We start from the raw sequence: 22,985 nt of genomic DNA, 5'->3' as shown, positions 1-22,985 counted from the left end.
GGAGTCACAGACTGAAACAGGCTCCAGGCTCTGAGCTGGCAGTCAGCACAGAGCCCGACGCGGGGCTCGAACCCACGAACCGCGAGATCATGACCTAAGCGAAAGTCGGACGCTTAACCGACTGAGCCACCCAGGCGCCCCAACAAGGGTCTTGTTTTAAACTAACTAGGTTAATTTTCTCATGACAAGGCTCTATAAACCATCAGGAAGAAGGGAGGTGATTTTAGGGGTGATAGGGATCCATTCCCATGAGGCAGAGCTAAAGTCAGAGCCTCCAGAACCTTCTTCTGGGGTCAGCAGTCAGTCCTGCCCCAGGGCCAATGACTAAATCAGGTTTCAAGTTCCAAGTGTACAACGAGGTTTTCACATCCAGTTTTGCATTTTCTAGGTTTCCTTGTACCTGAAAAAGGGTCACAAACAGCATTGTGATTCCTCAGCCTGAAACCCAGTCAGGCTGTCAGTCTCTTTGGGCAAAAACCTTTGCAAAAGCCTTTGCAGAGAGCTCCGAACAGCTGTGACTCATCTGGGTGGGGATGTGGGGCTGTTTTCCTGACAAAGGTGTGGTGTGAGGGTCTGCGTAGATGGGGTCGTTGAGTGTCCAGGGCTTGGGGACGGGTAGTCTTGGGTGGCTTGTGGCATGTGGAGCTGTTTCTAGTCTACCCCGTCCAGTATTGGAGATGGAATTGGTCAGGGATTAGGAGTCAGCTAGGGCAGAAGGCGGAGACTTCTTCCACTCCTTTGGGGGGAGGTGGATGGAAAAGAAGAGTCTGTTGAGGGTGGAGAATGTAGGACTGGTGGTGTTTACAAGGTTAGTGTTTACACTGCTGCATAAAGTGTGCGTCTAAAATGCCATTGTCCCAGGATCACTGGGGAGGTGACTGGCTGTGCCCCTCTTACCCCCAAGCTTGGCATGTTACCATGCCTTGTCTCACATTCTAAATACAAGCAGTCACACCCATGTGCGCGTGTGAGCGTGTGTGTGTGTGCATGTGTGTGTCTGTTTGCGTGTGTGTCCAGACAGGGCAGAGAGCTTTATGATAGGGTCATCATCAGACTTTTTATTTTTAATGTTTTATATCTTTTTGAGAGAGGCCAAACAGGGGAGGGGCACAGACGGAGAGGGGGACAGAGGATCCCAAGTGGGATCTGTGCTGATGGACTGACAGCAGTGAGCCCGATGTGGGACTCGAACTCATGAACCACGAGATCATGACCTGAGCCAAAGTCGATACTTAACTGACTGGGCCACCCAGGTGCCCCAGTCATCAGACCTTATAGCTGGTTTTTCCCTGTCCCTCAAAGTCTCTCCCCAAAGAACCACGAGGAACAGGTACTATAGGTTGTATAGGGCACTTTATGCCAAAGATACAGATACACATACAGATAAATATACATTTTTTCTACATAAATGACACTTTCATGTTTTTGGTAAGCCAGACCAGGTAAGACAAGAACAATTTGCTGTTGCTAAGAAATTATGAGAAACCTGAAAGTTGGGGCACCTGGGTGGCTCAGTTGGTTAAGCATCTGACTTTGGCTCAGGTCATGATCTCATGGTTTGTGGGTTTGAGCCCCACGCCGGGCTCTGTACTGACAGCTCAGAGCCTGGAGCCTGCTTTGGATTCTGTGTCTCCCTCTCTCTCTCACCCTTCCCCAGCTTGTGCTCTCTCTCTCTCTCTCTCAATAGTAAATAAATAAACTTTAAAAATTATATCTAAAAATGAAAGCTGAAAGTGAATTTCCCATTTCATCATCTGACAAACTGACTGCAGGGTTCTGCATGCTGGGGACAGACAGGTCTAGTGTGTGTCCTGCACTTGGTCACCGCCTGGGAAGAGCTGAGCATTTGCAGGAGGAATGTACAGAGCCAACGACTCTTCACCGTCCCATTTAGGATGGTTTGTGGGGGAGGGGGAGGTTGGTTCATTTCTCATAGTATCAAGTGGATTTGAAAAGGCGGGACACCGTAGAATATAAGGCGTTTGGGAAGATAGTCAAGATAGTGGAGAAATAAATGCAAAACACGTCAGTAGTCATGATAATAGTATTATTCCCAGTGGCATCATAAACTTTCAGCCGTGCCCTGAAAAATGTGGCATCCTTCGTGCAGAGCGACTAATGCCAGAGACCGAAGGACATGTCTTAGCATTTTCCCGGTGACCCGCAATGACCCTTTACCATCCCAGAGGTAAGAGCTAGTGTTATAACTCACCGTCCCCGTAAATCCTCATGATGGAGACGATATTGACTTGTTTTTACAAGTCCTTGTCATCCGAGAGAGGCTATAGCACTTCTGTTTGTTTATTGTTTTCACTAACCGTAATTTTTGCTGAGAGCCTCCTGCGTGTAGGCTCCTCGAATTCACCATCTTATTTAATCCTCTCTTGCCTGTGAGGGACAAGTACTGTCCGTATCCTATTTTATTTAGGAAACTGAGGCTTAGGGAGATTAACTGACTTGTCTCAGATCACACAGGTAGAGGGCCCGAGCCTTGACCCAGGTCCCACGTGGTTGGCCTGCCAATGCCACATGTGACATCTGGGCTTGGGGTGAGGGGGCGAGGGGACAGGTGTGTCACAGCCCATGCAGACCCAGGGCTGGATCCTGTCTTCATTGAATGTTTTCATCTTTGGCTCATTAAAGATTTTCTTTGCATTAATTTTGCCCCCTTAACAACATTGTGTTGGGAGTATTATTTATCTCGATCACTGGGCTTTTCAGCACTCAAGGCCAGGCATAGTCATCTCTACTTTGCAGGTGAGGACAAGACAGTGGGCGAGGTCCAGAATCCGTAAGAGTTCTCGTGGCTGAAAGGGAAGGAGTTGGGATATTCACCAGGGCTTCTGGGAGCAGGCTGGAGGGGGCAGTGTCACTTACCTGTGGGCGTCACAGAGTTCTCAGGAACGTGCCTCTCTTCTTCCAGGTCGGGAAAGAGGTTGAAGAAGACCCGCAAATATGACATCATCACTACTCCAGCCGAGCGAGTGGAAATGGCCCCGCTGAATGAAGAAGATGATGAGGATGAGGACTCCACAGTGTTTGACATCAAATATAGGTACGGGGTGGGGACGGCAGCTTCCTCCTGGGCCCTCGGGTGTTGGGGGGGTGGGATGGTTCACCATGGAAAACAGTGAAGGTGCGGCGTCCGTGCGTCCTTGTTCTTTGGTTTGTTTGACCTTGGAGTGTTCTGCTTATGGGGAGAACCGCTTTGATCCCTTCCTAGAATGCACAGCACCCAGAAAGCCGGCAGAGGAAAGGTCATTCCTACTTTCCCCAAATGCGGATGCTGGAGAAATCTGCTTTGCGTGAAGAAAAGGAGGGCTGAATGTCAGACAGTGAGCTTGTCACGCACTGCCTGTGGCAGTCTGGTCCTGACAACCACCTGCCCCACACACTGCCCACAAACAGACACTTCTCTTCCAGCCTCTCTGAAACTGATGGCTGAGAGTGAGGAGTGGGGCGGGGCTTATTCCTTGGGTGGAATTTACTGATGAGCTCCAAGGGCAGGCATGTGACCTAAAGGGAGCCTGTAGGAAAGTCAGAATGACTTTGTGACTTCAGGATCGTAGTTTGGTTTTTGGATCCTTTCGGAGCATGACTTTCAGGTATATGAGATCTCAGTGTAAGGCTGGGGGTGAGAGTAGATGAAAGATGAGCGCTCAGAGTCTCAGAGAAGAGGAAGTTGTTTGCCCGGGTTTACAGTTACTGCCAGCAAAGGGGAGATCCGAGCCCAGGCTGGACCCAATCCTGATTTTTCCCCGGAGAGTTCTCCAGAGAAACAGAAGCAGTAGTATATATATATCTACGTACAGAAAGAGTTATTATAAAGGTCCAAGTCTGAAGGTCTGAGAATGAGGAGAGCTGGGGATGTAAGTCCAAGTCCAAATGAGGGTGAAGACCAGTGTCCCAGCTTGAAAACAGTCCGCAGGGGGAGTAAATTCTCTCTTTCCCACCTTATGTTCTGTTCTGGCCTCCACCTGATTGGACGAGGCCCACCCACACCAGAGAGGGCAATCTGCCTCACTTAGTCTACTGAGAAAATTGTTACTCTTCTCCAGAAACACCCTCACACTCAGAATGTTTGGCCAAATGTCAGGGCGCCCTGTGACTCTGCCAAGTTGACGCGTCAGATTGACCAGCACATGCAGCTTTTCCATTCCTGAGAAGGCAGGTCAGGTCTTCCACAACCTCTCCTGACTTGTTCTTTGCCAGCACAGCCTGGGCTGTTTTTGGCCCTTCTTTATAAATCAGTTGTCAGATTCAACAAAACGATGTCTGGGATTTTGACTCCATGCATCAGTTTTGGGGGAAATCAGCCCCTTGGTAAGAATCCTTCCAGTTCATGAATATGGGATGACTTTCCATTTATTTAGATATTAAAAAAAAAAGCCTTTTAGTACTTTCAAAAATATCTCCATAAATGTTTTATAAGTTTATGTTACATATATTCCCAGGTGTTTTAGATACATATATGTGTGTATTTTTAACTTAAAAAATGCTGTTTTCTTGGGGTGCCTAGGTGGCTCAGTCAGTTGCTTAACTTTAGCTCTGACTTTGGCTCAGGCCATGATCTCATGGATTGTGAGTTTGGGTCCCATGTCAGGCCCTCTGCTGTCAGAATGGATCCTGCTTCAGATCTTCCTTCCCTCGCTCTCTGCCCCTCCCCCACTCATGCACATGCTCTCTCTCTATCTTTCTCTCAAGTAAACATTAAAAAAAAAAATCACACCTAAATTTTATTAAGAATACACAAACATTAAAGCATGGATTGCTTATAGTAGGTAGCAGAGCAAAACCATTAGCTGTATATTTGCATGTTAGGTAAATAGCAGCCCTTTGAGTGGAATCAGAACAGTCAGTGATATCCATCCACACCATCACATAATATACACGTAAGAAAATTCCTGATCGTTCTGGTCTTTATTGCTCAGCCATTTCATCTGTCTCACATTCAACGCACAGAAATAAAACATAACGTGAAGACAACTCTGTCCTCGTTATTAGTCACAATGAAAAGGGTCTGCCGTGTCCCGTAGGCCTGGAGGTATTATATGCGGTAGGGAGCTCTTGTGGGCTTACGGGGCTCAATGTGCTGTTTTGATTCTGAGACACTTAAATAGAATCTTATCTGTACTTAGTGACTGAAATAGCTGCGGAAGCCTGAGATCTCACTAAATAGGAAAAGACCCTAACAAAGAAATGTAACAATCAATCTGTTTAGATAGCCTATCTTTAGGCTCGTACTTTAGTGTAAGGTAGAAAAAGGGGCCTTTCTTTCTTTCTTTCTTTCTTTCTTTCTTTCTTTCTTCCTTTCTTCCTTTCTTCCTTTCTTCCTTTCTTCCTTTCTTCCTTTCTTCCTTTCTTCCTTTCTTCCTTTCTTCCTTTCTTCCTTTCTTTCTAAACATTTTTAAAAAATGTTTGAGATAGAGAAGGAGAGAGGGAGTGGGGGAGAGGCAGAGAGAAGAAGGAGAGAATCCCAAGCAGGCTCTGCACTCTTAAGCGCAGAGCCCGATGTGGGGCTCAAACCCGTGAACTTCGACGTCATTACCTGAACCGAAACCAAGAGTCAGACGCTTGATTGATTGAGCCACCCAGGTGCCCCCAGAGGGGCCCTTTCTTGAGCACATGGACGCAAGTATTATTGTGGCTTAAAGACTGCTGGATTGGGATTGTGTCTGGTATCATGAAAAGAGGCTAAGTATTGAAACTGCTGTCAGATAAAGAAAATTCCACAGCTCGTTTTAGTTCTTCAAACAATGGAGCAAATGCATCTTCTAGGCTAACCGTACGTGCTGTGTGGACATTGGTCCTTTGTTAGCAGTTTTCAGGCACATCATAAGGCTGTGTTAGCCACCACCATCCTGTTCTGCATTGCCTTTCCAGTACTTACTGTCTCTCAACTGGATGCTTGTACTTTTTGACCGTCTTCACACAAGTCCCCTACCCCCAGTCCTCCTCTGGTAACTGAAAATCTGGTCTCTTTTTCTTATGATTTTGTTTGTCTGTTTGTTTTTGAGATTCCACATATGAGTAAGATCATGTAGTGTTTGTCTTTTGCTGTCTGGCATATTTCACTTAGCATAATGCCCTCAGGGTCCATCCATGTTGTTGCAAATGGCAGGATTTCCTTCTTTTTATGCTAATGATATTCCATTATGTGTATATGTATATATATATGTATATACATATACACATATGTGTATATACATATACACTACATTTTCTTTATCTGTTCACCTGGCGATGGACACATTGGTTGTTTCCATGTCTTGGTTTTCGTAAATAATGCCGCAGTAAACATAGGGAGACAAATATCTCTTTGGCATAGTGATTTTGCTTCTAGAAGCAGATGATTAAATTGAACCCCCTAGTAGGTGTTAGGTAACAGATAACACATTTATTTTTTTTTGTTTGTTTTTTAATTTTTAATGTTTATTTATTTTTGAGAGAGAGAGATTGAGAGGGAGAGAGAGAGAGAGAGCATGAGTGGGGCAGGCACAGGTAGGGAGGGAGACACAGAATCCGAAACAGGCTCCAGGCCCTGAGCTGTCAGCACAGAGCCCGACATGGGACTCAACCCACAAACTGTGAGGTTGTGACCTGAGCCGAAGTCAGATGCTTAACCAACTGAGCCACCCAGGCACCCCACATTTATTTCTTTTTGGAAGTCTGCGTATGCTCCCTGGTCTGTTGTAAGGGCAAGAGCTTCTAAGAAACTGGGTCTCAGTGCATTCTCTGGAGTCGTGTCGTGGGCCACTTTCATAATGGGCGGCTCCACCTTCATGTGACACAGCAGTACATGGGGCCCCTCAACGCACGGTGAGTTTTTAAAACAATATTCTTTTGTTTACTTTGAGAGAGAGAGCGCACGAGCAGGGGAGGGGCAGAGAGAGAGAGGGAGAGAGAGAAACCCAAGCAGGCCCACACTGTCAGCACAGAGCCCCACTCGGGGCTTGATCTCACAAACTGTGACATCATGACCTGAGCCAATATCAAGAGTCAGACGCTTAACCCACCGAGCCACCCAGGTGCCCTGCACATGGTGACTTTTAATACAGGAATCAGCTTAGGGCCCTCAGGCCTGAGGTGTCTCTCCGTCACCAGTTCCAGGCCAACCCACTGTGTTGGCCATCCTGCCCAGATCATCCGCCCTCATGAACGCCTGTGTTCCACGGCCCAGTCCTCATACCTGGGTAGCCTGGGTTTCTGCTTCCGGGGCTGCTGTCGCTGTGGGGGACAGCTTCGAAGAGAGCTTCCTCTGCAAGCCACTGTCACGTGATTTGTGACCATGTCTCAGATACCTTTTTAAAAATATAATTTTTTTTCACTTTTTGCTTATGGTGTCTAGAAATAGGGTTGTTTTTTTTTTTTTTTTAATACTGATTTTTAAAAAAAAAATCCAGCAGCCGTGCTATACTCTGGTTCATTCTGGTAGCACAAATGGGGGTTTGGGGGTTTTCTGTACAGGTATATCAAGCTGGAGTAGTAAGAGGCCTTCCCCTCCCAAATCCTTCAACATTTGATCTCTTTTTTTAGCCTTTTTTTAAAAATATTTTTTATTTATTTCTGAGAGAGAGAGAGAGAGAAACAGTGTGAACAGGGGAGGGTCAGAGAGAGAGGGAGACACAGAATCAGAAGCACTCTTTTTTTAGCCTTTTTGTACTCACTCTTGGCCTCTAAGTTTTATACGTTTTATATATATATAATTTTTTTTTTTTTTTTTTTTGAGAGAGAGAGCGAGCACAAGCAGGGGAGCAGCACAAGGAGAGGGAGAGAGAATCTTTAGCAGGCCCCACAGGTGTGGAGCCTGAGGCGGGGCTTGATCCCACAACCGTGAGATCACGACCTGAGTCAAAATCAAGAGTCAGATGCTTCACCGACTGAGCCATGCAGGCGCCCCTGCCTCTAAATCATTGTTAGGTAGAAGCGATGATAACAGACATTCTGTCTTATTCTTGACCTTATCGTATGCTTTCCACACTGACCACTAGGAGTGGTGGATGCTGTAGGGTTTTGTAGAATTTCTTTCCCGGGAAGGTTCTCTCTGTTCCTAGTTTGCTAATGTCAAATTTTACTTTAATGCCTTTTCTAGCTCTGTTGAGAGGGTCAGTCATACCGTTTGTTACCTTCCATCCGATAGGGTGGTTACATTGTGTTAGATTTTTCTGATATTAAACCAGCTTTGCATCTGTGCCACAAAATGAGCTCGATTGCCATTGTGTTATCCTGTCACCCACGTCGCTATGTCTACCTGGATGATGTTACTTAGGACTTTGTTTTCTGAGTGACCAGGATCCCTTTGTCCCTTTCTTACTTTGTAACGTTTTACTAGTAAGACACGTTTTCCTTATAAAGCAAGTTAGGGTGGGTTCCTTATTTTCCTTTTCTCTGGAACACTTTGTATCACATTAGAATCATTTGTTTGCTAAACATTTAGTAGAACGTGCTGAAACTCACTGGATCCTGATGTTTTCTTTGTGCAAAGAGTAAAACAACAACAACAAACTATTGATGTTCAGTTCTTTGAACAGTGATAGGACCACACAGACTTTGTTTCCTCTTGGGTTAGTTTTGAAATGGGTTGTATTTGGGGCGCCTGGGTGGCTTAGTCGGTTAAGCGTCCGACTTTCGCTTAGGTCATGATCTCGCGGTTCGTGGGTTCGAGCCCCACCTTGGGCTCTGTGCTGACTACCAGCTCAGAGCCTGGAGCCTGTTTCGGAGTCAGTGACTCCCTCTCTCTCTGACCCTCCCCTGCTCACGCTGTCTCTCTCTCTCTTTCCTAGAAATAAATAAAACATTAAAAAAATTAAAAAAAAAAAAGAAATGGGTTGTATTTCTGGGATTTTTTCCCACTTCATCCAAGTTTTCAAATTATTGTCCTAAGTTGCTCACAGCATTCTCTTACTATCTTTTTAAGCTTTGTAATGTGTAGACATGGTCCCTTTTCCATTCTTTTCATTCTTTTTTTTTTTTTTAGTAGGCTCCATGCCCAGCATGGGGCTTGAACTCATGACCCTGCGATCAAGATCTTAGCTGAGATCAAGAGTCAGACACTTAACCAGCTGAGCCCCCCCTCCGCCCCCATGCGTCCCAGGGTTTACTCTGTAACAATCTACTTTAGCCACCTCCCACAGGCTGTCCTCATCACCAGGCACTAGCCTTCGGTCTGTTGAACTTCAAGTAGCTCCTGGTTGAAAGAATACCAGGATGTGAGTGGACTTGGAGCTGGGTCACCAGACACAAGACTGCTCTAGTCCTCAGGCCCAGAGATGACCGACCCTATAGGAAGACCGAGTAACACTTTCCTCATTGCAGGTGTAATGGATGCTGTAGCCATTACAGGCAAGAGAAAGGAAAAATAAAATTACTGTAATCTCACTGCTTAACGGTAACCACTAGAGTGTGTGTGAGTACATGTCTGTGAATTTTCTTTTTTGTAGAAGTAGGACCGTGTTACACATGCTGTTTCGGAACAGTTTTCCGCCTGGACGACACGTTACAAACAACTTTATAGGTCAATAAGTTCGAAAGAACACGAATTTTAAGGCCAGTTTCATGTTCGGGTTAGTGTTTTTTGAGGACTTCTCTGTCTGTGCCTGATAATCTCTTCACAGGTACTTGTCTTTCCCGTTTAGACATAGCTCAGCGAAATATTGGGGTTCCCTCTGGGAAACAGACTGCATTTAAATTGATGCAGCTGCATTGTGACCGTGGGTTATGTGACCATGGGTTATGCATTCCGTGGACATGCGTTTCCAGTTCTGTCCTTAAAAAGGCCAATTAGAAGAAAGAAAGGATGGCTCACTGGAGCACAGAGAACCCTCGGGTTTTGAAATGGTCCCATGTTTCCAAAAGCGTTTGAATCATGGGCTGGGTTGTGTGCTTTGAACTTGGTTGGCCTGGCAGACAGCTGTGGCTGATGTTCCGGGTCTCCGTGCGCCCCTGCTTTACTGCAGGGGACTCCTGTGACACCCTTTGGGTGTCCGCATATGATGAGGCAGGTGCTGTCCTTCCTCCCGGTTGTTTGTAAGGCGGTAATGGCGCCTGTGACACGTGGGCGGCCGGGGCCACTCCTCCCAGCCATGCTTGTGTGCTGCGTCCCTCTGTTTCTCAGGTTTGCAAAAGATGTGGCCTCTGGGAATATGGCCACATATTCTAGAAGTGCCTACCTCCCGCCCTCTTGTAGATGGGGCTTCCTGTGGGACTCTCATTAGAAACCTGTGAACTTTCTGCGGGGGTACCAGGCGCCGTGCTTGGCATCTTGTCTCTGCAACAAAGGCCATTAGGAGGCTGTTTGCAGCAAGAGGTCCCTGGAGGCCAGGCTGGAGCAGAAGAAGGCAGACTGACTTGCAGCTGCTAAGCACAGAGTCATGACTTCTTTTTGTAATTAAAAAAATGTTTTTGAGAGAGAGGAGAGAAAGTGAGTTGGGGAGGGGCAGAGAGAGAGGGAGACACAGAATCTGAAGCTCCAGGCTCTGGACTGTCAGCACAGAGCCCGACACGGGGCTGAAACTCACGAACTGTGAGATCATGACCTGAGCCAAAGTCCGACGCTTAACCAGCTGAGCCTCCCAGGTGCTCCCCCTTTTTTTTCTTGAAGTTTTATTAAGAAATAATTTCAAACTTAAACAAGTTGTAAAACCAAAAATAGTATGCTCTTTACCCAGATTTTCCTGGTATAATGTTTTGCCTCAGCTGCCTTATGATGGCTCTGTGTGTGTCTACACAGAAGTTTTTACCCCCCTGAACCATTTGAAGGTAAGTTACATATATCATGTCCCTTTCCGGAAAATACTTAAGTGTATATTTCCTAAAAGTAGGATGTTTGTATCTTTTAGAAAATAGTTATAACCTGGGAATGATAATATTTATAATTGGGGTCATGTAACATTATGAAAAGCGGTTCATTATTTTGTAAATTCTCTTAAATTCCCACTATTATTATATGTGTGATTTTGTGATGCCCATGATCAAACATGAACAGAGGACAGTGGTGCCTCTGACCTCACAGATTTTCCCCTCCTCTCCTGAGTTTCTTTGGATGATGTCTTGAGTGGATTTAGTTTCCAGGCTTTCTTTCTCTCACTGCACACATGTTTCTTGCGCCCCCTACGCTGCCCAGCACTGGGCTTGGTGCTGGGGCTTTAAAGGTGAGTGAGCTCACACAGGGGTCTTGCCTGCATGGAGCTCCCCGCCTAAGCAAGAGCCAGACCTGAACCAGATAATCGCATAAACCAGGGATTCGCAAACTATGGCCCAGGGGCTGAATCTGGCTGTCTGCCTGTTTGTGTATGGCTCGTGAGCCAAGAGTGATTTTTACTGGTTGAGAAAGAATTATAAGGCGGCTACCATTTCATGACCTGTAAAGATATGCAAATCAAATGTCAGTCCACCAATAAAGTTTTTTGGAACACAGCCATGCTCAAGCATTTTCCTTTTTTTTCTTTTTTTAATGTTTTATTTATTTTTGAGAGAGAGAGAATGTGAGCAGGGGAGGGTCAGAGAGAGAGGGAGACACAGAATCCGAAGACAGGCTCCAGGCTCTGAGCTGTCAGCACAGAGACTGATGTGGGGCTCGAACCCATGAACTATGACATCATGACCTGAGTCGAAGCCGGATGCCCAACCGACTGAGCCACCCGGGCACCCCCTCAGGCATTTTCCTATTATCCACAGAGGTTTTTGCTCCACAGGGGCAGAGTTGAGTAGTTGCCACAGAGAATGTTGGGCCCACAAAGTCAAAAATATTTACCCTCTGGACTTCTGCAGAAAAATTTTGTGGAGCCCTGGCGTAAACACTGGTAGAAGTGCTAGGAAGGAGGAATGCAAGGAGAAATGAAGTTCTGTACTAGGGGGTCTGCATGGGGAGCTAGGATCCTGAGTGAGGAGCTGAAGGGAGGGGAGGAGTTACCTTCCAGATAGCATGTTCAAAGGTCCTGTGGTTGGGTTAAGTGTGGCTTCCAGGATGGAGACCGTTAGTGTCAGAATGGATGCAGGGCTCTGCTGAGGGCACTGACTCGTTCTTCCTTTTCTTTTAGGTAAAATCTGTATCCAGCATGTTGGCATCCTGTGGAACAATGGTCAGCTGCAGCCTGGGGCGTGAAGGATCTGGAAGCTCTCTCTTCTTAGATGTTGAAACCAAAACAAACATTATTTATGAAACTCTGGTGCAGTTGTGTGTGTCGAACATCCGCTCAGAACATCACTGCAGGAGAGTCGCCTCTACTACCCTCTGGGTGCCTCTTTCAAATGTCACCCCTTCTTCCTCAAGAGGGCTTTTTCCTTGCTACGGGGCACGGGATAGAAACATTTTGATCTAAACAAAAAAACTAATTTTAAGGCAACTGTTGACAAAAGTAAAGAGATCAGAAGTTAACAGGAACCTGAAAAAAAAAAAAAGCCTAAAGGATATTCAGCTTCTAATTTCTGATATTCTGCTCTCCTGGATCTACGACATTCTAGATGTCTGACCCTTCTGTGGTCTTTTTGGGCTTGGCCAAGTTCTGGCCTTCTTTTGGTGACGGCCGTGTGCAAGTTCAAAGTTGAAATGTTCAGAGCCAGCCAGCCGTAGCCGAAATATACTGGTGTTTGTGGCTCTTTTTCTCTCCGTTTTCAAAAAAGGGTTCAGCAGAATTAGACGTAGCTAGTTCAACAAAGAATTTTGCCTATCAGGGAAAAGCCTGTATGTATGTGCGGGTATGTGTGTGTGCGTGTGTGCGTGCCCGTGTGTGCACATGTGAAATACCTTCTCCCTTTCTGGGGGGAAAGACTGCACGAGGCAGCCTTTGGTTAACTCCCCCCCGCCGCCTGGTGTGTTTCTCTGCCCTGTTCTTCACTGCTGGGGCTTGGAAATGGAATTTTAGAGAATCACGGTGGTGATTCAGGTGGACAGGGTTTAGCTGGCTGAAAATGACCATGTTTAGAGTTGTTCTAGGCCAGGCTGGACCGGAAACCCACCGGGACCCAGGACGTGGCAGCAGGCAGGCCCCTTCTGAGGTGTGGGTCGGGGGTTTCGGGAAGGCTGGCTTGTTTTCAGAGCTCGTGTGCCCAGATGTCTGCTGGCTTCCGGAAGCAGGGCCTGGGGCTCATTTCTCCGGTGGATGGAGGCCTCCCCGAGGTTGCGATTAGCTGCTATAGCAGTGCCTTTGGGGCCCTGGGACTCCGTTCTCTCCAGAAGGGGGGTTTGCATTGTGTTTTTTTTTTTTTATCCTCCCTTTTCTGGCATCCTTCAGGGTTTGGGCATCCCGCCTCCTGGTGGCCTGCACCCCTGCTGTGGATGAAAACTCCGCAGCCTTCTCTGACTTGCCCGTTCTCAGGCTCACCAGTTTCTGAGAAGGGCCGTCAGCACTGCAGGGTCCACGGGTTCCCGAGGCATATGGCCCCTGCAGGAAGGAGGGGGGTGTCTGGGGCGGCTGCCTGGGGGAGGCGGCCATGCAGAGCATACCTGTACAGCCCTGCTGTGCCTCTGTTCCCTCTGTCTCGCGTCCTTTGTTGACTTTCCTCCTGCCCCGCCCTGCTTGGCCCCCTGGGCGGGCCTCCCCTGCACAGGGCACCTGCGGGCCGGAGGGGTGACTCAGTGGGACCGGCTGCCCAGCATCTGGGCGCCCTCTGAACCTTGGACCTGGAATCCTGTACGGAGAAGCTGGAGTCATCTGTCTTACGCAAAAACACTGGTGCCGCCCGCCAGGTGCCTTCCCCCCGGACCTGGCCGACGTGGCTGCTGAGTGACCTTCCCGATTCCGGAGCTTCAGCGCTACGGGCTCTTAAATAAAACAAACAAAAAACAAACCCTTTCTGCGTGACCCACGTGTGCGTCCGTTTGGATGTTTTCTGAGACGGAGGCCAGCGTGGTGCCTTCTGGTGATCAGGGGTGCGGGTACAAGGCTTGGAGGGGCGCAGGGGGAGGCACCAGGTCCGGGCTGTTTAGGGAACAGCCTAGAAAGGAAATGGTGCTGGGGGAGAGGGGGCCGTTTCCCTACGTCCGTGTAGGCACATCTGATCACTTCCTGGACGCTGCTGCATTGGCAAGGAAAGACTCAAGGTTTTTGGAAAATCTTGGGGGTTTCTCCAGAGAAGAGAGTGTTCCTGAGTGCTGGCTTCTCATTGCCTCCTACCTGCCTGGCTTGGCTTATGTCCGGGAGAAACCGAAAGGGGCCAAGCCCAGGCTGGGTGCGCCGCCCAGCGAATGCCAGGAAGGAGGGCTCCTGTTTGCTTCCATCCTCTCTGGTGTCTCTGCAAGTTCTGGAGGAGGACCAGCTTGGTGGGCGGTGCTCTACCCTTAACTCTTCCCAGCAAAGCATCCCCTGTTCGTCCCTCTCTTGCAGCTGCAGTCATCCCGGGTGACTCTTTCTCCCAGCAGGGCTGCAGGGAAGCAAGCCCCCCACCATGGGAAGGTCCCATCGAGGAGGGTCTCCTGCGGGGTAGGGTCCTTCGGACACCCAGGGCAGGGCCAGGCTGGGGGAGCGGAGAGGAAGCATGTTCCAGAGTTGACAGGGGTCCCCCAGGATTGGCAGATCATCTATTTTGGGGCATTCAGTTGGGGATCAACCCCAAGGGTGCCCCCTTCTACACAAAACCCACCCTTCCTGGTGTGCCATTCGTACCTACAGAAGGCCTGAAAGGAGAGAGGATCAGCCCCTTCCCTGTACTGTCCATGTGTGCTCTCCTGAGCGTAGTCATGCCATGGCTAGTCTCAGGTTGCATGGGGCTGCGGGAGACATTGGAGGCATTGCTGCAAAGTGACATGTTATGAGGAATTGACACATTGTCCCTGAAAGTCTTGTCTCCCCTCCCTGCCCCATCCAGTGGGATTCCTGTGTCTGGATGCCATTTAAGTGGGATCAGGGGGGAGATGATCCGGAAGAGCAAGGTCCAAGGGACACCATGTGCCCACGCCCCAGACCTGCCGGTGAGACTGTGACAACCATTTCAGCAGACTAGACATTGGTGGTGTCATTTCCTGAAGAGGGAAGAGGAGGGGAGGAGGGAAGGGGAGGGAAAGGGGAGGGCAGGGGAGAGGAAGGGACTCCGCACCGGGAGAGCATGGTAGCGCCCGGAGCCTCCTCTGTGAGGATGCCATGCTGCCTCCCGGCCCAGCCTCCTGCAGCCACCACCCCCTGCACACCTCTTTCCAGAGCAGCAGACTCAGGAATTTGCAGGACCCGATATTGCTTACATTTCTCACCACTAACAGTTCCCTGGGTCTCTTGGGGTTAAGTCTTGTCTTAGGCAATTAGGTGGTTTCATCCTATGAGGGCGGGGGCGAGTGAGCTCCGGGGCCTGGGAGGCGTCTGCCGCAAGCCACCCAGTGCAGATAAAGGGTCTCCCCCAGCAAGGTCCCCGGATGGCTCCAGCTGAGACAGGTGGGGACAGGGCTGACCTTGAGCCTGACCGTGCTGGCATCTTGAAACATTCTTGTGGTTTTATGAGTCCACTCAGGAACACTTGATGTGGACTCAAGGGCACACGGCACACAGCTAATGAGCACAGGGTTTATTTTGCATGATTTTGGGGAACCAGCCAGACTCTGAGGTTGACGTGAGCCATGCCCCTCTATTGTTCAGTCTTTGGCCCACCAAGTAGCTGGCTGTGGGTCTCCTTGTAAAGTGGACTCAGAATGAGCAGAGGTGAGGGGTGCCTGGGTGGCCCAGTCAGCTAAGTGTACCAGTCTTGGTGTAGACTCAGGTCATGATCTCACAGGTTCATGGGTTCGAGCCCCGCGTCGGGCTCTGCACTGACCGTGCTGAGCCTGCTTGGGATTCTCTCTCTCCTCTCTCTCTGCCCTCCCCCGCTCACATGGTCTCCATATCTCTCAAAACAAATAAACTTAAAGAAAATGTGCTGAGGTGAGACACTGTGTTAGGTCTTCTCCGGGTGTGGTTGGTAGGCGTATCTGCGAGCTCTGTTCTCCTGGGGGTGGGCTTTCCAGGAGCTACACAGTCAGGATGGGAAGACGGAAAGCTCTAGCGTGTTGGCTGCAGTGTTTAACCTCCAACTTGTCCTGGGAGCTGGGGGAGGCAGGTGGGAGTGTGGGGAGCTCTCCCCTAAGTCTGCGGGAAGACCAGCTGAGGTGCTGAGCATGGTCAGAGTGGGGTAGCGGGGGAAGGATCGAGAGGCAGGTGGCCGGACCCGCATGCGATTCCTGACCTGGCTGCCTACCAGGTCTGGGACCCCGGCCTCACTGCTCTCAATGGCCGTATGGGAGCAAGCCTCCTCTGGTTACTGTGATCGCTCAAAGGAATAACCTGGCAAAGTGCATGCTGCACATGCCTGGCACAGAGTCACTCAGGAAATTGTCGCTGCTGCCACCAGAAGCGTTCGAATCCCTCCTGTGGGCCAGGTGTGTTCATATCCACGGTCTTGTTCAGCTCTTGGGAGAGTCTTTTCCTCAGGTGTCCTTCTTGGAACCCACTAGGGGTCCACTGTGGTTCCCACGGAGAGCTGCATCTCCTCCTCCCGGGCTCCCCTTGGGAAAACACGTCTCCTGCTGGCCTAGCGCTCTAACAGCCTGGGAATCCAGCCAACCACGTGGGGAGGCTGGGGATGCTCTTGGTCTCCTAGAGAACCAGGATCAGGAAGGTTTTGTCACTGTGTGGGGTCTGCTGGTTAAAGGGGATGGGACAGGTCTTGGGCTGTGTGTCCCTTGCTCTCGAGCACTTTCCCCTGAGGTAAGGAGGCAGGGAGGTCCTCTTCAGAGACCATAGCAGCTTACTTGTGGGATGGCCTAAGATATCTGAGCTCTGGCTCAAGGACACTGGAGGTCACACATCCCAAAAGGCACCCACACTCTAGAGGGCCCCATTCTGTCTGTGGCCTCTTCATGGTGCCCTTGAGCTTCCCTTTTCAGATCTCACACTAGAACTCTCTGTCTGCATGTCCCTGGCACCCTGGTATCATGCCTGGGCCCTGGGTGTGCCCTACACCTTGGCTGGAGAGCGGCGAGGGATAGGGGTGTGGGGGCTGGGGTGTCCGGAGGCATGTGCGAGGCCCCTCCCCATGGGGACCAGGCAGGGATGCAAGAGGAGGGGTACAGGCTGCGGGTCGGAGCCTCTGCTGAAATCCTGACCTGGCGCAGCATGCGTCGGCAGTGGGTGGGGACCGGACGTTGGCTGCGCATTGGGGAAAACAGCATGTGTGGTGTCCATCCTAGTTGTGAGTGTTGTACAACGTGAGAATCGATGGTGGAGAGGCAGGCAGAGGCCCACACATGATGACGAGCCCGCTCTGGGTGCCCGAGACGTTAGGATGGATCATTTGCCAGATTGGAGTCTGGTTCACAAGGGATCAGTCATGTCTCATTTTTGAAAATCAAAGATGTAGTAGGGACGTGCTTTAAAATTGCCACTGTTTTGAGATAGCGCTGTTTTTCTTTATAATGACTCACATTATAAGATGCGAGACCATTATCGATTCAACTTGACATCAACCCTTGTTTTCTGATGCCCTTGCTCTCTCTCCCAAGTCCCTTGAGGACTTGGTGGAGAGCCGTGTACTTTTCTTAATTTACTTGGAATTGCTATCCATGGAAATAATTGCTGGCATTTTCTGGAATAGAAGGGGAAGAACAACAGAGTTGTATGCTATGGAGATGGGATAATCTCATTTTCATCTGAAAGCTACCCCAGGGCCACATCGCTCTGCCTCGAGAATCAGTCCACGTTCACCCCTTGCTTGTGGAGAAGCTGTGAGGTTGAGGCCGATCAGCCTGGAGATGCCCAGTGCCTGTCTTGGACCCTTTGGCTGAAAAAAGTGTCAGCTGCCCACACCTTGTGTGTGTGTGTGTGTGTGTGTGTGTGTGTGTGTGTGTGAGAGAGAGAGAGAGAGAGAGAGAGAGACCGAGAGAGACAGAGAGAGACAGAGAGAGACAGAGAGAGGATTGAATGAGATAAGGTGCACATGGTGGGTGCGTGATAGTGGGATGTCACTGTATGACACATTCAGCAGGTGTTCAGGGAGCCACAAGGCATGATGCAGGGTCGGCTGGGCCACAGAGGTGAATGGTCCAGACACCCTTCTGTCTTGGAAGGCTGGTAGAGTAGAAGGAAGAGGTTTACACACAGAGCCCCATCTTGAGCATCCTCTGCTTTACCAATACATTAGCCCGACTAGAGTATGAGCTGCTATTGGCTGTGTTTTAAATAGCTTCAAGACACCGTCTTATGAGCTCAGGCTCTGGAGCCAGACTCGAGTCCTGGTTCTAATATTTACCACCCACGGGACCTTGGGGGCACTGCTCTTACCTTCCCATGAGCCCCTCTGCTCATCTGTAAAAGGGACACAATAATAGCACCCACCTCATAGGGGCCTTGCCGAGTGGGTGCGTTATTCACACTAGTGTGTTAATGTTCCCGGCACCACTCAAGTAGCTTCGGGTATCATTTCTCCTCTCCAAGCTGGGAACCTGAAGTATGGTCGTGGCCTTGCCCAGATCCAAAGCCCTGAGTGCTATGCACAGTGCTGCATCCCTACCCAGTGTTGGGTCTCAGTTCCAGCTCAGGGGACCATGTCCCAACCAAGCCATGCAGCCTGGAGCTCCTGCTGCAGCCAAACAGTTCCAGAAGCCCAGAGATGGTGTGGGCCATGAGGGCTCTCTTGAGGCTGTTCTCTTTCCCCCTGGGCAGGGCGTTTGTGGCAGCAGGTGCTCCGGGCTTGGGAGAGTGGGGTCCACAGATGTAACCCCTGTGCAGAGGGGAGATGGGAGAGCAGGGTTGGGGACCGGAGGCTGCAGAAGGGCCTTTCTTTAGCTGGAAAAATCCAGCTCCTCCTCTGGGATGACAAGAATGCTTTCCTGAAAGGAGAATGGGTTCAGCCTTGGGGACGCAAAGTCAGGTTGGAAGAAAGATCGGACCCGGGGAGGGTGTCTTCTTAACATCTACCTCTTCCCGTCCTTACTGTGGGCCCTTCAGAGGAGCCAACCTCAGGGTGAGACCGGCCTACGGTCCCAAGGGATCCCACAGCCCCCAGGGGGTACTGCTTTCTTTCCTGCGGGGGTGCCTATTCCTCAGATGTGGGGTTCTTGCCCAGATTTGTTGGGCGATCTGATTCCAGCTACTCTGTTCCAATCTCTTCTGAGCATTTGGGAAGTTGTGGTCCACGCGTCTCAGAATTGGCCCCGGAACGTGTGGCCACTACACGGGCATCACCTGGCACCAGCGTCTTCTCGATACACCTAAAATAGGACTTGGGATGTTACGGGAAAACATTTCAGACCGACTTAAATAGAATTTTGATAAAAAGCGGATTCATTATAAAAGTGATTTTCTTTCATTGGTGAATTTTGGAAGAGATAATTAAAAAGGAGATGAAATAAGTTAGCCAGGGAATAGTAACCCTCAACATTTGGGTTGTGTTCCCCTCTTACCTTACCCATGTTCCCCCACCCCCACTTCTTCCCTTCTCTCTCTTCCCCTTCCCTTCCGTCCCTTCCCCTCCTTCCTCCTTTCTTCCCTTACCATCCCCTCCTCTTCATTCCTTTCTGTCTCTTCCTCTCCCCTCCCTCACTCCTCCCTTTCCCCTTCCCTTCCCCCTTCTCCACTTCCTTCTTTCCTTCCTTCCTTCTATCCATCATTTATCCACTTATCATTTGCAAACATGTAGTGAATGCACACTTATGCCAGACTCTGTGTTAGTTGGGAGGTTCAAGAAGTTGAGAAAGACCAGATGCAGGACATCCAGGAAGATGGAGAAGGGCTGTGAAAGGCACTGGGGGCTGGGGTGGGAACTCGGAGGCCCTGACAAGGGAGGGACCAGCTTTGCTTGGATGATGAGTGACCTCTGGACTTGTGTGGGGGTGACTTTCACATTCTTCCTTTACAAAATTGGGGCATAGCACTGGATTTTTTGCACTCAGTATTATGAGGATTTTTGGTGCTGCTATAATGAGCATTTCAGTTGTCCGCAAATATTTAAGACAATTCTTAATTTTTTTATTAAAATTTTTTTTCTTAAATAGTTTGTTGTCAAGTTGATTTCCATATAACACCCAGTGCTCATCCCCACGAGTGCCCTCCTCCATGCCCATCACCCGCCTTCCCCTCTCCCCCACCCCATCAGCCCTCAGTTTGTTCTCAGCATTCAAGAGTCTCTTATGGTTGCCTCCCTCCCTCTCCCCAACTATTTTTCCCCTTCTTCTCACCCATGGTCCTCCGTTAAGTTCCTCCTAATCCACCTATATGTGCAAACATATGGTATCTGTTGTCCTCTGCCTGACTTATTTCGCTCAGCATACCACCCTCAAGTTCCATCCTTGTTGCTACACATGGCCAGATTTCATTCTTTGTCATCACTATGTAGTATTCCATTGTATAGATAAACCACATCTTTTTATTCCATTCATCAGTTGATGGACACTTAGGCTCTTTCCATGTTTTGGCTATTGTTGAGAGCGCTGCTATGAACATTGGGGTCCATGTGCCCCTATGCATCAGCACTCCTGTATCCCTTGGGTACATTCCTAGCAGTGCTATTGCTGGGTCATAGGGGAGTTCTATTGTTAATTTTTTGAGGAACCTCCAGACTGTTTCCCAGAGGGGGTGCAACAGTTTACATTCCCACCAACAGTGTACGAGGGTGCCCGTTTCTCCACATCATGGCCAGCATCTATAGCCTCCTGATTTGTTCATTTTTGCCGCTCTGACTGGCGTGAGGTGGTATCTCAGTGTGGTTTTGATTTGCATTTCTCTAATGATGAGGGACGCTGAGCATCGTTTCATGTGTCTGTTGGGCATCTGGATGTCCTCTTTGGAGAGGTGTTTGTTCATGTCTTCTGCCCATTTCTTCACTGGATTATTTGTTTTTTGGTTATGGAGTTTGGTGAGTTCCTCATAGATAGATTTTGGATACTAGCCGTTTATCTGGTATGTCATTTGCAACTATCTTTTCCCATTCCATCAGTTGCCTATTTAGTTTTATTGTTTCCTTTGCCGTGCAGAAGCTTTTTATCTTGATGATAAAACTTGGGACCTTGATGAGGTCCCAATAGTTCATTTTTGCTCTTGACTCCCTTGTCTTTGGGGATGTGTCAAGAAATTGCTGCAGTTGAGGTCAAGGAGGGTTGTTTCCTGCTTTCTCCTGTAGTGTTTTGATGGTATCCTGTCTTACATTGAGGTCCTTTATCCATCCATTTTGAGTTTATTTTTGTGTATGGTGTGAGAAAATGATCTAGTTTCATTCTTCTGCATGGTGCTGTCCAGTTCTCCCAGCACCATCTGTTAAAGAGGCTGTCATTTTTCCATTGGATACTCTTTCCCACTTTGTCAAAGATTGGTTGGCCATACATTTGTGGGTCCAATTCTGAGTTCTCTATTCTATTCTACTGGTCTATGTGTCTGTTTTTGTGCCAATATCATACTGTCTGGATGATTACAGCTTTGTAGTAGAGGCTAAAGTCTGGGATGGTGATGCCTCCTGTTTTGGTTTTCTTATTCAATATTACTTTAGCTATTCGGGTCTTTTGTGGTTCCATACAAATTTTAGGATAGTTTGTTCTAGTTTTGAGAAGAATGCCGGTGCAATTTTGATTGGGATTGCATTGAATGTGTAGAGTGCTTTGGGTAGTAATGACATTTTAATAATATTTATTCTTCTGATCCATGAGCATGAAATGGTTTTCCATTTCTTTGTGTCTTCTTCAATTTCCTTCATAAGTTTTCTATAGTTTTCATCATACAGATCTCCTATATCTTTGGTTAGGTTTATTCCTAGGTATTTTATGGTTTTTTGTGCAGTTGTGAATGGGATCAGTTTCTTGATTTCTCTTTCTGTTGCTTCTTTGTTGGTGTAGAAAAATGCAACCGATTTCTGTATGTTGATTTTGTACCCTGCATCTTTGCTGAATTTATGGATCAGTTCTAGTAGGCTTCCGGTGGAGTCTGTCGGGTTTTCTATGTAGACTATCATGTAAGACAATTCTTTAAATGAGAGCATTAGAATTGGATTTTGTAGGATTGCTACTGAGGGACCCTGTCTCTAAGGCTATTGGCTATTGGCTAAGGAGGGGACAGGCTCCAGCACCAGGTACATGAGCAAGGCCTCTGGGGCTGCACTGGCCCCCAAGTGGGGCTCAGATAATGGTCTTTTCCTCCTCCTCTTTCCTCCCCTTTATGCCACCTTCCAATTATTTCAGCCTGGCCAAGAGGAGGCTGAGGCCCGTGTGAGCACAGAGCTCAGCCCGCCATGGTCCGTTCTTACTTCCACGTGACCGGTGGGCTTCGGCTTGCTGCCAGGCCCACGGTCACCACTAGGCTGTGTGTGGTCCTGACCCTCTGCTGTCCTTCCCCTGACGGACAGCTGCTCAGTGGTCGTCTGTGCCTCACTGACCAGAGCCCATGGAGGGTCAGCTGCTGGCCACATGGAGCTTGACCGGAGAGGGTTCTGTTGCCAAAGTGAGCTGAAGCCCCCACACCCCTCAGAGCTCTGCCAGCCTCGCCCACCCACCGTAGGTATTGCCCCACAGGGAGACACCCCCTCCATCCACCATTGATGGTTCTGATGTGCAGACTGGGTTCAGAAACACCAAGTTTCCTTGAGCTTTGCCTGGCCCTGAAAACAGCTGTTGTGTGAGGTTTGGATTCCGTCTGATTTGTTCTCTGTCTAGTTGTCCCTGAGCCACTAACTTGAGACACTCACCCCTGTGATATACTAAGTTCTGTGTCAAAGTTTTATGTTGAGAGCTTTTGCGCCTTAGCTCCGTGGTATTGGTAACTCTTCAGGTCCTAGGTCCCAGGTCCCACCCCAGGTCTGTGCCGGAGGGTCCAGCGCTGCTGAGCAGGACGACACCGGGGGATTTGTCCCGTGGGGTCCTGCAGTCCAGGGTCCCCGTGCCACATACGCTTGAGTAGCCTCGGGGGCCTAGAGTCTATGGAATTCCGACTGTCTCCTCCACAGGAGGGCAAGCTCCCTTGAGGCCCGAGCACATGTACCCACCATAAGCAAGACTCAAGAGGCCCCTGGTCTCCTCTTCCTCCAATTCTTTCTTCTACACCTGT

At 49.0% G+C, this 22,985-nt stretch overlaps 1 protein-coding gene across 1 annotated transcript in view; it reads left to right on the top strand.

The window, feature by feature from the left end:
- Positions 1–13,788, top strand: part of FAM174B (family with sequence similarity 174 member B) — a 33,271-nt gene extending 19,483 nt beyond the window's left edge. Inside the window, exons 2-3 of the mRNA XM_039217672.1 lie at positions 2,924–3,055; positions 12,039–13,788. Coding sequence (XP_039073603.1) covers positions 2,924–3,055; positions 12,039–12,042 — 136 coding nt within the window. The 3' untranslated portion in view covers positions 12,043–13,788. The remainder of the gene's footprint in view (positions 1–2,923; positions 3,056–12,038) is intronic.
- The last annotated feature ends 9,197 nt before the right edge of the window (positions 13,789–22,985 follow it).

The sequence above is a fragment of the Hyaena hyaena genome, unplaced genomic scaffold, assembly GCF_003009895.1.
Source record: "Hyaena hyaena isolate Hyena2069 unplaced genomic scaffold, ASM300989v1 scaffold_702, whole genome shotgun sequence".
Classification (NCBI taxonomy): Eukaryota; Metazoa; Chordata; class Mammalia; order Carnivora; family Hyaenidae; genus Hyaena; species Hyaena hyaena.
The sequence above is the reverse complement of the archived record's forward strand: the minus strand, read 5'-3'. Positions and strand labels throughout refer to the sequence as shown.